At 43.6% G+C, this 14,688-nt stretch overlaps 1 protein-coding gene and 1 long non-coding RNA gene across 3 annotated transcripts in view; one reads left to right on the forward strand and one right to left on the reverse strand.

The window, feature by feature from the left end:
• LOC142994988 (uncharacterized) overlaps positions 1-14,688 on the reverse strand; it is a 258,121-nt gene that overhangs the window by 240,775 nt on the left and 2,658 nt on the right. The window contains exons 4-6 of one of the 2 annotated variants that reach the window (XR_012961470.1): positions 14,446-14,602; positions 13,494-13,682; positions 10,953-13,254 (exon numbers count right to left, since the gene is read on the reverse strand). Coding sequence is in view for 1 of the 2 variants with exons in the window: in XM_076145864.1 (XP_076001979.1) it covers positions 12,374-13,254; positions 13,494-13,682; positions 14,446-14,602 (1,227 nt within the window). In the remaining variant the exon portion in view is untranslated. Of the gene's footprint in view, positions 1-9,801; positions 13,255-13,493; positions 13,683-14,445; positions 14,603-14,688 lie in introns of those variants that run through there. The other variant, XM_076145864.1, reaches the window with a different exon arrangement.
• On the forward strand, positions 8-5,075 carry LOC142992616 (uncharacterized). The gene is made up of 3 exons (XR_012961058.1): positions 8-147; positions 3,440-3,481; positions 3,832-5,075. It is a non-coding gene; the product is annotated as an uncharacterized LOC142992616 (long non-coding RNA).

Raw genomic sequence — 14,688 nt, forward strand, 5'->3', positions numbered from 1 at the left:
CACACAAGAAACCTTCGATCAAACCCACAGCCCACCAATCTCCAAACCCAAACCAATAATCCAACACCTCTACCCCCACTACTTGTTTTTGATTTGTTGCTGGTGCCTGGAGCCAAACTTTGTACCGAGAAGAGGCTCCTGTCATTGGTGAGTAGCTGCTGTCACTGAGATGGGAGAGGCAGGGGATCAGATCACCACAGTGTTTGGAGTGTGTTTTGATCACTTAAGTTGTCATGGTTCTCAATATGCAACTTTAAAGCTGCATTTGCGTACAAACATGCTCATACTTTACACTAAACAGCTGGTGTCCAACCAAGCTCCTGAAAGTACGGTTACAAACTACAAAATAAAACTACAACTTCCACCTGGATTCTCTACTGTTCTATTGATTTGTTATCATCTGATTTCAACACACTAGAAGGATATTATTAATAATAATGATAATAAGGGCTCATCTGTGGTCTCTGTACGGAGAGGTTTCACTTTTATTCTCCTGAAAGAACGTCTTTGTGTGGCTCCGTCAGGAAAGTAAACCCAATTTTCTTTGCCTTCGTGACTTCATTTGGTCAGATCAAGGTCAGTCGTATTGCTTCTCCTCCGCCGCAGCGTTTATCTTTATATTAACCTTCTTCTACAGCTGAAGCCTAGTGGATTTTCTCTCTTCCACACAATTCGTCAGCTGTTGCTTTCTTTCTTCTTCTTTTGGATCTACCTGTGTGACACCACACTGGTGTTCACCGTTATGTTTCCTATGTAACCAGCCAAACCTTTGTGAGATCTTCATGCTTGCTCAAGAGCACCACGGCAGCAGAGCGTAGTTTCAGCAACATGTGATGTAGTATAATGAGGATAAAGGAAATCAGAGCCACTAAACTTAGTCTGAGCTTCGATTTTTGCTGCGTTTTATGAGTAGCAGTGATTTATGGACGTGAGCGTCCTGCTGCTTTAACACGGACCCCGACACATACTTCATTATTAATCCACTCATTATCAAACCCTCCTCTTCTGCCTGTCTGTCTTTCCTTTTTCTCTTTTTCACATTGAGTCATCTGAATCATCCTCTCATCGGCTCTGTTCTCGCTTTGTTTACTTCTTCTCTCTTCAGTCTGCCCCTCCTCTTCCTCTTCTCTTTCCTCTGTAAGTTCCTCTTCCTATTCCTCTGTGATATGACCTCCTCCTACTCATCACGTCCTCCCTGTAACAATACGCCTCCCACCTCAAAACACACAGTCATGCATCTTTACACACACACACACAGGCGCACATATATGAACACGAACATACAAGCACACTTCTTTTTTTTGTCTAGTGGAAGCAATCTATCTGGCCCCCATGGCCCAGAGGTCATTTGTTGTAGGTTTAATATCCACACACACACACTCACACACACAAACACATAGAGAGAGAGAGAGAGAGAGAGAGAGAGAGAGAGAGGGGTAGAGAAACCAGCAATCTTGGCACACCTGCTTCCTCTCCAGTCAAAATGAACTGCTGGTGTTGGTTTGATCAGCCTGACTCACCGCTCCCTGACACACACACACACATTTCGACAGGACTTCCTCACTGTATATAATCACCTTAAACAGAAATTGTTGTATGTTGTTGCCTGTTTGTGCTTATTCTAACCCAAACATAGTTTAGACGGTTGTCCAGGTAAAACATGGCTCCTGAAAAAGTGACAAGGTTTGCACCAAAAAAAAAAGCAATATACACTCAAGCACACACACCCAATCACAGCAACACAAATAAATCTCAGTCATGCTGGCTCCCTCCAATACAATCCCAGCGTCACGCCTCATCAGTTAGCAAAGTCAATGGACCAACCAGAGAGTGGGTGGTGGGGTCAGAGACAGGCAGATGGTGGACTGGACTTGGTAAAGCTACAAGGCCTCATCTAGCATGTTTTTATTATGGCAGCCTGGCACCGAGCAGCACGACAGCACGGTGACCAACAGTTAGTGACCACTGCAGCGTACAGACGGTTAAACAGTGCCACCTAGTGCTTCAGTCATGACACAACATGGATCAGAGCTTTATTTTTACCCTCATGTATCTGGGTAAAGCAGACGGATTGCCTTGATTCACAAACTCACACTGGCAGCTGCCGGTTATAACCACAGTCTGTTGCTGTTGGATTCTGGGAGAGAATTCGTGCTGAATGCTTTGGGAAAAACAAACATGCTTCAATGCTCCCGGCAGAGTTCAGACCCTAAAAACTCCCTCTGAATTCACACCTTTTGGATCTGGACTTATTAAAGAAAAAAAGGTAATAAGTGCGATGATAAGTCACCAGACAAAACTAAGTGTACAGTACCTGGCATAGGTGTTCATGCTAAACCTTTGACCAACAGGAGAAGACATACATACATAGATGTAGCAGCCGACGGTGCATTGCTGTGCAACTAACTAAGTTTTGAGATGAATGTGTCCAAAAAACAGCTTTAATTTGGTTAGGACTTAAATGCTGAAATGTTTCTTCTGTAGAGAGCTGATAAACTGCAGCTCACCACTCCAATTTCAATTTTTGATTTGTGGAAAATGGAGCTGACACTATTTTCTGAAGAAAGACTCAAGTGAAATTTAGATTAGTATTCTAGATTGGAACTGCAGAGGACGATTCGACTGTGTTTTGTGAATTAGCTATTTGTATAGCAGTGATTGTTACATCTCAGCGCTCAAACCAGCAGATGATGCTCCTGAATGCACATTGCAAACAGAGAACAATTGGATCTAGACTCTTGTTCCAACCTTACCAGTCATTTCTTCCTTGGAGACATTATGAAGTGCTGCTTCTCTTAGTGTATTCAGCACACACAACCCTCTATAGACTGATTAGATTCAGAGAGTTAGAAGATAATGAAATAAATAAGCACAAGGAACATGGAAAACAAACCCTGTGAAGTCACAGTGAATCGATAATGATCTTCCACACGGGACATTTTAGCCACAGTCCATCTTCTTTTATATACATACATGTGTTTGAGGGTTTCATTTAAGAACGGGAGAAGACAACTTATTATCAATGAAAAAGCGAGAGACACACACACACATAGAAATTAGATTTATGGACTTAGATGTAGTTAGTGAGATAGAGAAGAAAAAACAGCCAACCAATCAGACTGAGAGGCAAAGATGAGTCACTGAGACAGTGATGCAATATGGTGAGGTGACTGAAAAGAGCTATTTCTGTCTTTCTGTTAGTTAGTCAGTCAGTCAGTCAGTCAGTCAGTCAGTCAGTCAGTCAGTCAGTTAGTCAGTTAGCCAGTCTGTCTGGCTGTCTGGCTGTCTGGCTGTCTGTCTGTCTGTCTGTCTGTCTGCCTGATAACATTGTGATTTGCATGTGATCTGATCAAATAAAGTATCTTATCTATCTTATCTTATCTTATCTGTCTGTCTGAGCCTCAATATGCTCTTCTGGATGTTTTTCTCTGTTTTTCAGATTTACTTACATGCAAGATACACAGTGCTGGAGGGAGAAGAGGTGAGACATCACACAAAATACAACAAAGACTCACACACACACACACACACACACACACACACACACACACACACATAGGTGAGAGGCTTTTAAGGCCTCAAGGCTGCACAGGGCTTAATCCTGTCATATGGTGATGGAAAGGCCAACTGGAGCACCGGGATAACGGACCAGCTAACGGGTTGCTAGTGTGAATCCTTTGTATGTTTGTTCTCTTCACTCAGCTATAATGCAGCACACTAAAACATCACTTCTCCCCTAAGAGCACAGACACAACCATGGAAAGGAATATGAGATCTTAATCTTAAATTGAGTCATTTAGCCACTCACTCTCCTTACTTGGTCTGCCCTAGGTGACTTCTGTTGTTCCAAATGGTTGCATGATCAGACCTAATCATGAGTCCCAGGTACCCAGAGACACAGTGACCCTCCTTACCTGGACCAGGTGGGATGTGAACGCAACCTCAGGGAAAACGTCTACCTATCAATATGTAATCCAACACATGGAACAGCCAACACTTTGGATACAGGTTGGTGGTGTGTTGATCGGCCTTGAAAACCTTGGATCAGTTACATCAGAAGGATTATGGTTTGGAATCTTTTCATTTCATGATAATGGGCACTGGCTTGAATCCTCTTCAGCTTCATATGGAATCATCTTCCAGTTGGATCCTGGATGGACACTAAATGTTGCTCCGGGAACATGCTGCATGGATTACTATGAATTTGGGGATAACCTGTTTATGACCGTTTCCTGGATATTCTCGGTTGTGGTTTTGTGCTGTTGTGCACTCTTTCCCCAGCATACAGTCATATGCCAAAGGATTACTGCATTATTACTACAGCATTATTACACTATTGGGAGACTATTCAGACTTCTGAAGCACACTGGAATCTACAGGAGGGAGAAAGCTGTAAAATGGCTTGGATTTAAAATATGAACACAAAGTCAGCATCTCCTCTCAAACCATCAATAATTACAAACTGTGAACGGTGAACTCTTCTGGCACTTTAATTGTATGTTTTCACCCCCATTCTCATTCTCATGGATTGAATACTATACTCTCCTCCTCTGGCCGCGGGTGACTTAGATAATGTTGAAATGTTCAGTGTGTTTGCGTCAATGGTGGATCAGTTCTCTATGTTGGATTGTTTGAGGAAATAAAAGAAAAGTGTCCTGAGAACGGAGCCATGAGGAACACCGCTGGGGATTGTGTATAATGCCAAACTTGAAGCACACAGTTCTGGCTCAAAAGTCAATGGTGAAAATAGTGATTTCCAATGTTTTGTTTGACACCGGGAAGCAAATGTACCTGTACAAAACGCTGGGGAACTGGAGCATAAGTGTTCCTGCGCCTGCAAGCTGGCTTTCAAGGTCGTTCTATGTATTAAGCGATTTCAAAAGATTGCCAGCAGACGTGACGCTGTCCCACCGTTCAATTTCCCTTTGCTGTTTGACAGTGTTTGTGTTTGTATGTGACATACACCTTATAGTCTTCAATGGTTTGATACCCATGATTTACTTTGAATATAACAAAACAAATGACCACTATAAGGAAAAAATACAACATGCAAAATGGGGATTTTATGCTTTCATAGATACAATTATGTGGATTTATAACGAAATAAAAAAAGTATTTTTCTTGAAGAAACTGTGTGTTGTTATTGAGCATCATAGCTAAAGATTTTAAGTTTTAACAAGTTTGACATTAGCTTGTTAGAATAACGAGTAACGTAACGCACACACACACAAGCGCAACGCAGAAGATGGACTTTTGACACTTGTGAATTGGTAGCTGGCAGGAACTAGAATAATGGAATTAAGTGAATTAATTCAATGAGTAGAATTGTGGAATCAATACTTAATGGCTTTTGAGTGACAGTACTGCACGTTATGCATTAGAATGAAAATGTCTGAATATGGTTTCCATTTGGGATGACTTCCTGTAAGCTTCATAACACAAAGTACTATACACAAAAAACAGTACACATGATGTTGTGCTGTGTGATCTAAGAAATGTATATTCAGGTTTAAATAGTAACTAATTACACAAGAACACCAATAGGTGGCAGTACGCAACCATAGAAAGCAAATCAGCTTTCTTATTACAAATATTTCTCTTCTTCTTATTGATTCATTTGTAAGGCTCCTGTCGTTTCCCCACTTTACCTTCAACAGGCGATCCACCAAGTTTAGAATAACCCACCCCAATGCTTTTCCCTACGGTGTACTTTAAACCAAATTGTTCTTGAGTACAGGTTTGTACATTACCTTGCAGTAGAAACAAAGCGGCACGCTGAACACCACAACAATCAGCAGAAGGACAACCACTCTGATGATCAATTCTGTTACAGGGGCTGAAACACATTCATCAACACATCAGAACATATAACATCATGAATACAATTATGATTGGCAGCAGATGTTTTAATGCACAGATTTAACTTTTTGCACCTGCAGGATGACTTACTGAGTTTTCCATCACATTTTACGACGTCGGGTCCAGATATGTTTGAAGTTACCTGAGACAGTGAGAGACATCGGCTGGCTCTCATAGAAGTTGTGAGAAAGAAAAAAAAAGGTAATAAACACAGCTGTTATCTCCTTGGTGACTGCAGTTTGCTGCAGAGAAACTGAAGTGGGTGACAAGCTGAATGACCTGCTGGCAAGGTGTAGCTCAGTTCTGTTTTAGAGTTGGTGACCATTAGCTGGAAGGAACCACCCGGGTACTGTAGCTCAGCGGTGCAGATGGTGGTGAAGCTGTAGCCGAGCACAGCTCAATGCTCCTGCTGCTCCCCATACTGAGCCCCATCAAGGGAAGGAGAGAGGGTTTGGCAAAAGAAGCAAATCTGCCAAACAGAGAGAGGTGATTGGCTGCAGAACAGAAAAGACATGAAGACACAATATTCTTATCTGTTATCTCAAAGTGAACACTGGTAGAGCTAACCTGTCAGCAGCCATGTTTCCATTGCCTTTTCTTTTCTTTTTTTGAATAAAAAATATATTTTTATTATTATTATTATATACAAAGCTGAAATGCTAATGGGTAGTTTTTCCATTATACTAGGATTAGATGTAAACACAGAGTGGGCTTTATAAACAGTACATAGCTTTCTGTAAGCAAAATGCAGCTGAATGGACACACAGCTGAGAATGCGGATGAGGGCGTCTGTTCAGTGTTACCTGAACAGATCACTTTCAGGCTGAAGGATTCCGTGCACTTCCACAGACAAAAGGTATATGGGTGTTTTGATCTCAATCTCTTTGGTTGAAAGGCAGCAGTGCCACACCCCCACATATAAGGATTTGGATGGCGTACAGATGGGCCCCTAATAGTTGATGACTCTCTCTCTTCTTGAAGAGCAGAGCAACAGTCCAGCTGTTAACATGCTGCACCTGCTAACTGTCAGTCCCCTTCATTGCTGATGGAAATTCCTTCTTTCCATTTGCTCAGCTCTTTGATCTCCAGAACCACGACTGTTGAAACTTCACCTCTACTCTGCCAGAACACATTCTAGATCCATTCACCAGCCTGATAGACTCTGACAGAGGGAGAGCACATAGACAGTGAAACCTCATATGTCAAGCTTCAATGGCACAATCGTAAACACAAAGACATGTCAGTGCCTAACAAGTCCTAAATAAGCAGCTAAAGCACCCTGAGGTTTCTTGCCATCCAGCAGGGGCTGGTACAATCTATAGTTCTAATGCGGCACTTTAAGAAATTACAATGAGTTTTATCATTTGTATTATTCTTTATCAATTTCGCAACTGATATTTCAATGTCAGATAATGAGGTGTCACTCCTTACCACAGAGCCACACAGTCACAAATCTGATGGAATCATGGTGACCCCCATTAATAAATAGTTGATAGTTAATCAACTGATTGATCGTTAAGGTGGTCTGACAATCAAATTTGTCTAGAAAATGTCATGATGACGCAGCACATAGGATATTTATATCCAAACCAAAGGAGGAAGAGTTAACGGTAGTTCAAACAGAATAGGAATGAGAATCAGAGGAAGATGAATACAGGTGACACCACATGGAAAATGGTGGGTTATGGGTGAGATCATTCCAGCTAAAAATAATAAAAAGGAAAGAAAAGAAAAGTATTTGATTGTTTTACCTGAGCAGTTGATGTTCAGGTAGGTTTCTGAAGTCCAGTTTCTAGATATGCACTCTCTGATTGCTTTGCCTGAGTCAAGACAGGCGACACTCATTCACCACACTCATCTTTTAAAAAATGTCTTGTGTCTCGTTGACACAGCAGAGCAGTCCAGCTGTCTCCACACACTGTCTGCTGTTTTCAGCTCCCCTCAAAGGCATCCACTTTGCCCCAGTCTCCATGCAAGTTTACCTCATTGAATCCAAATGTCATTATGAACCTACAGCAGCAGCTCCTCTTCTACCTGAGCAGGTTAAGCCAACAGATTTACCAGATGAGCAGGAGTTTCTAATTGAGTCTGAGCTTCCACAGTCCAGCAGAAGAGACTCAATGCCTTCACAGCGGAACTCTTTGGGCTCAAATAGAAACCAATGATGGGAAATTACTGACTTACATTACCCAATATGTTCAGCTCCATACGGCTGTTTTGGTTGTAAATTCAACTCACATAAGCCTAACCTCTGTTGATCTGCATGTGCATATCCTCTCTGTACACACATGTCCCATTGTAATGACAGAACTACAGTCCAGCTCTCTACACACTGCGGCTGCTGAGCTCAGGTCCCAGTGTGTAGTGAGACAATGGCAGGACTCTCCTGCCATTCTCTAATCCAATGGTTCTGAACATTGACAATAGAACATTTTTGTATAAAAAAAAGTTGAATTTACAGATTTAACAACAAACTGAAAGACCCTTGTGAAATTCCCTTTTTACAGTTACTTTCACTGTTTACCTGTTAAAGTGGAATGTCCATCTTGGAGACCTGAAAGGTGAGAAAATAAATCCATTAATCCATAAAAAAGGAGCATATTATCATTGTCATGTTTATGGGCCCCATCATAGTCTCAGCCCGTATGCTTGGCTACCTGTATGCATACAGGACACATCTCACAATAACAGCTCCAACGACTTGGCCTTAACAATATTTCCTGGCGAGACTTCAGGGGGTCAATCTGGTCAAAGCACAGACTGTTCAGAACTCACCCCAACGTCCACAGATGTTCCGCTACTCTATGATGCATACTTGATTTTGATTTTATCTTCAAAATTTCCCTGCTTCACATTTATATTTTAAAAAGTCAATAAGCTGTGTTTGATTTCTGTTAAATTCTTTTTATGCAACTCCCTGAAATTTAACCTGCCATTGTGGGCAAGTTTGTAAATGTCAGATATTGATTTGTCATTGAAATTCTGAGATTGAAAACATTAAAAAAGTCATAAGTTCATGTGAATGTAGTAAATGCTGATAAACCTGATGAGTACCTGAGTGTGTGTGTAATGTGCTCCATGACCAGCCAGTGTGTGTGAAACCCTACCTGCTGCTGCCTCCTTCTCACCGCTCGTCTCTACATCTGACTTTCCTTCATCACCTCTGATCGTCACATGTGCACTATCCTCTTCCTCTTAAATCTCCTCATCAGGTCTTGTGCTTTTTGTAGTTTCATGATTTTCTTTCCAAATAAACAAGATTGCTGATCATTTTATTTAATTACAGGATGGATGTATGATGGGTTATTAAAGGTTTGGTGCCAGCTGTTTTAAATGCAGCAGGCCCAAACCGCTGCACACAAACAACACACACCAGGAAGACTTAACACGTTCTGGAGGGCGTAAGACATAAGCCCTTCCTTTTATTTTGGGGCAACACATTTCTAATTTGATGTTTGACTGTGGCATGGAGGAGGTCTCACTTTGAAGCTCTGAATGCTTAAAATCTACTTTACATCCTGGATAGAATCAACTCGATTTCTATCTCTTTGCTCATCAGATTCTGTTGCCTCTTCATCCTTGGTCCTCTACCTGTGGTTTTGTTGCGTCACGGCACAATGTGTACGGATGAGAGCCTAAGTCAGACACTCAAAAACAGGAATTCTATATACTGGGTCACTTACAGAGCCACTGCAGTCCTTTCATATGTTCATTTGTGTTTTATTTGGTATTGTTTTAGCATTAGCGTTGTAAATATCAAAATGTGTTCTGTTCCATTGGTTTTGTTTTTATTTCCATTCCTCAAATTCTTCAAGGACTAAAATTCGTCAATTGTGTCATTCTTCTTTGTCATTTTATGTGGCTGTTTTTGAAATTATAGTTTTGATATTTTCAGTTTTTATGTTCAAACTTTGACTTTAACTGTCAAGGCTATGAGGACAGCTAGCAGAATCTGCACTTTGTGTACTGGAGACTGGAAATGCGTGGCACAGCATTATTAAATAACTTCTTTATTATCAGGATGTGGTGGTAGGAAACATAACATGGTTGCCTGGTTACAGCAGAGTGGGAGGACCATCAAAATCAGATCAGACAGGTTCCAGGTCCATTCAAAGACATTACAGGCCTCACCAAAAATGCTCCAGCTTACAAGTTACTTGTTTTGGTAGTTTCCCCAAATCACATTTTGTGAAATTGTCTCACTTTAACATTCAGAACTGTCATAAACTCGTCGTGAATAGCCGACACACACACTTCTGTACATTGTTAGATTGGATGCGTAGCTGAAACACCTCGCAGGTTTAAGAGGGGAATTGGAATCCGGCATTTAGGTTTTGTTTCATTCTGTTTCAGCAGAATTCATCAACCTGAGCTGGGAAGCTCCTAGAGGGCCGTCACATCAGTTAATAAATGTGTGAAAAGTGAAACCAGACAGCATTGACATTAATCCCTCTGCTTTGTTGGCAATATCTGCACTGTGAAAGCCTTTTGGGCCGGACAGCATGTTGTGACCTTCTAAGTTGCCTTGTAGGGGTCTAATATTTATGGCCAGGTGTTGGGTTCATTAGCAGACTGTACAAACACTGTTGAGTGTTGTTGAACGCCCTGTGGCGACTCTCTGACCAGAAGTTGCGGCTACAGCACCTTGCTCAAGGACACTTCATCAAGAATCATCATAGTTTCCAGGATTAAACCTTTCGGTAACAGGAGGACCGTCCCTGGTTTCGAACTTGCAACTTCATTTAGCTGCAAATGATCTTTTAGAAGACCAAACTGATCAAATCAATTGATCAGTTCTGTCTTAGTGAAAGAGTCAGTTAGTGTTTGGTATTTTTCAATTCTATTATGTTCCACCACTTTGGTTTTATTCACTTATTTATTTACCTCAATAACTTTAACACAAGTTTATTAGAAGCGAGAGCTGTGTGACTCGATCTCATCACGTTAAGATGCAATCTGACGCTCCTCATGACCGGGCGGTGGCATAGCTGCAGCCCTGATGGTGACCATTCAACTGTCCCGAAAGATGATTGATGTTGTGCAGCATAATGGACACGGCCCCCTCGCTCACACGCACGCTCGCTTGCACACACGCATGCGCACTCACCCATCTCAGTTAAGGGGCTGTCGTGAAAGTGGTATAAATATCTTGAGCAATAAAATGTCCGTCTGTCTACATTTTAAATACTTTACCCCCTCTCTCGGAACAGTCCCTGTCCCGCTGCCCATGAGCAAGGCACCGGGGGCAGCGAGATGTCTCTCCTCTTGTGTGTGTAGGCAGACATTGATGTAAAGGTGTAGCTGTGGAGGGTAAATAAAAATGTGCAACACTGAAAACATGTGAAAGCTCCGGGCTTAGTGTTCAAATGTTCAACTCGACTGTAACAGTATCGTTTTCCCGTCCGACTGTTCAGAGAATAAGCTCCTCCTGTCCAGTCACAGTTCAAATCATGAGTCCATTTGTGCATTCTGAAGCTTGAATGTCCACCAAGAGCTTTGCTTCATTTGCATGTTCATCAGTGTTTTCGTCGCATCTGTGTTTGCACTTTCCTCCGTACAGGAAGGATGTGACCTCAGCAGCCGTGCCGTAAAATGGCCAGAAATTCAAGTTCAACATCTCTTCTACAGGTACAGTGGTGACTACAGTGTGATCCTGGTGACCTTCAATCAGACCCAACCTACAGTTTAAATGCTGGGGAACTGGTGACATCTTGGTGAGTTTACATACAGCTGTCAGTAGGCAGGAGTGTGTCTCGTTCACTCAAACTCAAAGATGTGTAGAGTGGGGAGAAGAGGGAGAAGAAGGCCACAAGGATTAAATCAAAGAATTCAGAAGCATTTAAATTATTCCTAGCTAACCTGAAGTAACGCAGGAGGGGGTGGTAATGCTGACGAGGCAAATGTTGACAAAATGTTCCTGACAGATCGACTGTGCTTGAATTAATATGAGGACGAGGAGCACAGCTTCATCATCACATCATTAAGCTCTAAAGCAGGGGTGGGGAACCTCCGGCCCGCAAGCCTTTCCGGCCCACGAGACAGACCAGCAGATCGGGCTGCAGATCGCGCTGCGCAGCCCCGCAGCACAAATTTCGAAGCCTGCACCCCCCCTCCAACAACAGGTTTTGTGTTCTTTTTTCTTCTTTTTTTTAACGGAGTAAAACACAAACTGCATGTTCAATCTGTAGTATCAAATCAAATGTGGTAAAGATACACGCAAGCCTGCCTAAACCAAAACAAAGCAAGGTGCAGTCACATGAAGAGATCCTGGTCTCAATCTGCACTCTGCCATCCTGTGCTTTGGCCGTGTGTCTGGTCCCGGTGGAGCTAAGGAACCTTTCTGCTGATAACGTGTACAGTTTGCTAAAGGCAAATACTACCAAATTTTCCTAAAAGCAAAATGTAATAGGACATGAGATGATGGCTGATTGCCAGCCGTCATCATCATTGCCACTATTTGTGTCTCCTTTCATTCCTGTGCATGTTTCTTTTAGACATCCTCGAGCTCCAACCCTCAGAAATGCGAGGGAGGACGCTGCACTGCTGCTTGTCCACTGTTAGATTTCTCCCTCAGCATGGCCAGCGCCGTGTTGGAGAAATCCTTCAGGACGCCAACGGTCTCCCTCTGCAGGAGCAACGATTCCTGCACAAACTCCTGCTGGCTCTCCACCAGCAGCTGCACCGACTGAGCCAGGATCTCCAGAGACTGAGACACAGAGGACAGCAGCATCCTGCTCGCCCGCTGCTGCTGGAGGCTCTGGGCCGCCATCTGGGCCACGTGGTCCCTGCGCGAGGACGCTCCGGCTGGAAGAGGGTCAGAGAGCGTGGGGGGGCGGTCTGCGGGGTGGGCCGAGGAGGAGAAGGCCAGAGGTCGCTGAGAGGTGGCGGAGGAAGGTTTAGGGTGGGGGGGAGGAGGAAGGGAAGGGGAGGGCCCAGAGGCTGCAGGAGTTGTGTCAGAAGACGATGACGCAGCTGTGGCGCATGCAGGAGGAGTATGAGGAGCAGGAAGTGGTGGGACGGAGGAAGAGAATGGTTGAGTTGCCTGAGATGCAGAGTCAGTGGCAGCAAACACTGTAGAGGAAGGAGCAGAGAGGGAAGAGGCAGCGGCGTTGGAACGCCTGGACTCCTCAGATTGATGAGGCAAGACTGAGGAGGAGGAGGAGGTAGCATTTACATCCGAAACCAAGGGGAAAGCAGAGGAGGCGGGCCGGGCTGGAGGTCTGGAGGTGGTGTGGTTCTGACTGTGGTGGTTGTTCCTGGAGTAGGTGTGCACGGGCCGGGTCCTCAGCAAGGTGTCATCGGGGAGAGGGTCGGATGGGTGGGAGGAGGGCGGAGCAAAGGAGGACTGGGAGGAGAACATGGAGTCGTCATTGTCATCGAAATCCATGGTGCCATCTGGTGGATAACAGACACAAAACACAAGGACTATAAGAAGTGTGTGTGTGTGTGTGTGTGTGTGTGTGTGTGTGTGTGTGTGTGTGTGTGTGTGTGTGTGTGTGTGTGTGTGTGTTTGTGTGTGTGTGTGTGTGTGTATATGTGTGTGTGTGTGTGGGGTCATCAGAGGATTCAAGGATATTGAGTTTATATTAGCGTGGTTGTTAATATTCTCTTGGTGTCTCCTGGCTCTGCTTTACCGCTGAGGTCTTTCTCTGGGGAGGACAGAGGAGAGAAGTCAAAGGAGGCCCCTCCAGGTAGAGGGAGGGAGTTTTCTGCCATGCTGAGGTAAGAGTAGGGGGGCGGAGCCACGACCTCCTGTGACTGCCTGCTGCACAGCTTGGTGAATTCAGCATCCTCCTCAGCAAACTCCAGATCACTGTCTCCGTCTGCAAATTACAAAAACATAAATAGACATTCAGGGTGTGACCTACATACGCCTATTTTTCACGGCTACCTTTTCTCCGCTTGCAACAAAGTGAAGAAATGAGTCAGTTGGTATTATTTCTTCCCTTTTGGCACAATGCAGGCATCCAATCAGCAGATGGCGCATGTCAAAGGAAGAGCAGCAACCACACACTACATATCTCCCATAAGAGACTCTTGTCCAAGCAGAGAAGTAATGTTCGCTGCTTTTAAAACTTATTTCAGGTAAATACACATGAGAACCAACACAATAATGTGCAAACGTATTCACCAACTCCGGCAAAACTAAGCTATGAATGTCAATTAAGGTGTTAAGTGCAGAATATGTGCTATTTAATAGCTGCTAACGTGCTAACGCCTGTTCATAGCCTCTATGAACTCTAGCCTCTACAGGTCGGCTAGCCAAGATGGCAGACGGCTGTGAGGAACTAAAGATGAAGAGAATGTGCTTGACCTTTGCAACTTAAAGAACAAAGATAATTAGATTAACATTCTGAGATTCTATGTTAAAAATATGTGATGTTGACGCATCATTAGGAAGATCTAGTAGAGAATTCCAAGCTGTTAAGAGTCTGCTAGCTTAATGTGAACACCAGCAGCTACACCTGGCTAACCCGGCAGATTAGACCGTGTGCACTCACCTCATCGGTTTCTCGTTTTCCTGTTTAGACTTAAGGTAAGCATTTTCCAGCATTCCCACACTCCTAAGACCTTTCCTCTCCTCACCTGCTCCAGGACTCATCATCAGGATCTTATGGACCATCTTCTCCACGGGGCCCAGGTGCTTCTTCCTCAGGTTGTCGCTGTGAGGGCCACGCATGGCTGCAATGCGTCGCTTCCCATCACATTTGAGGTCTGCCCACTTCTTCATGATTTGACGCACCTAAGAAACAAAACAGGCTTCAGTTTATCAACACCTCTACCTTCTCTGGTGACAGTTTGTTTGCATTCACCTAAACATAAACACAA

This window comes from Genypterus blacodes, unplaced genomic scaffold (assembly GCF_046128005.1).
Source record: "Genypterus blacodes isolate CSIRO-AG114 ecotype Tasmania unplaced genomic scaffold, CSIRO-AGI_Gbla_v1 ptg000003l_1, whole genome shotgun sequence".
Classification (NCBI taxonomy): Eukaryota; Metazoa; Chordata; class Actinopteri; order Ophidiiformes; family Ophidiidae; genus Genypterus; species Genypterus blacodes.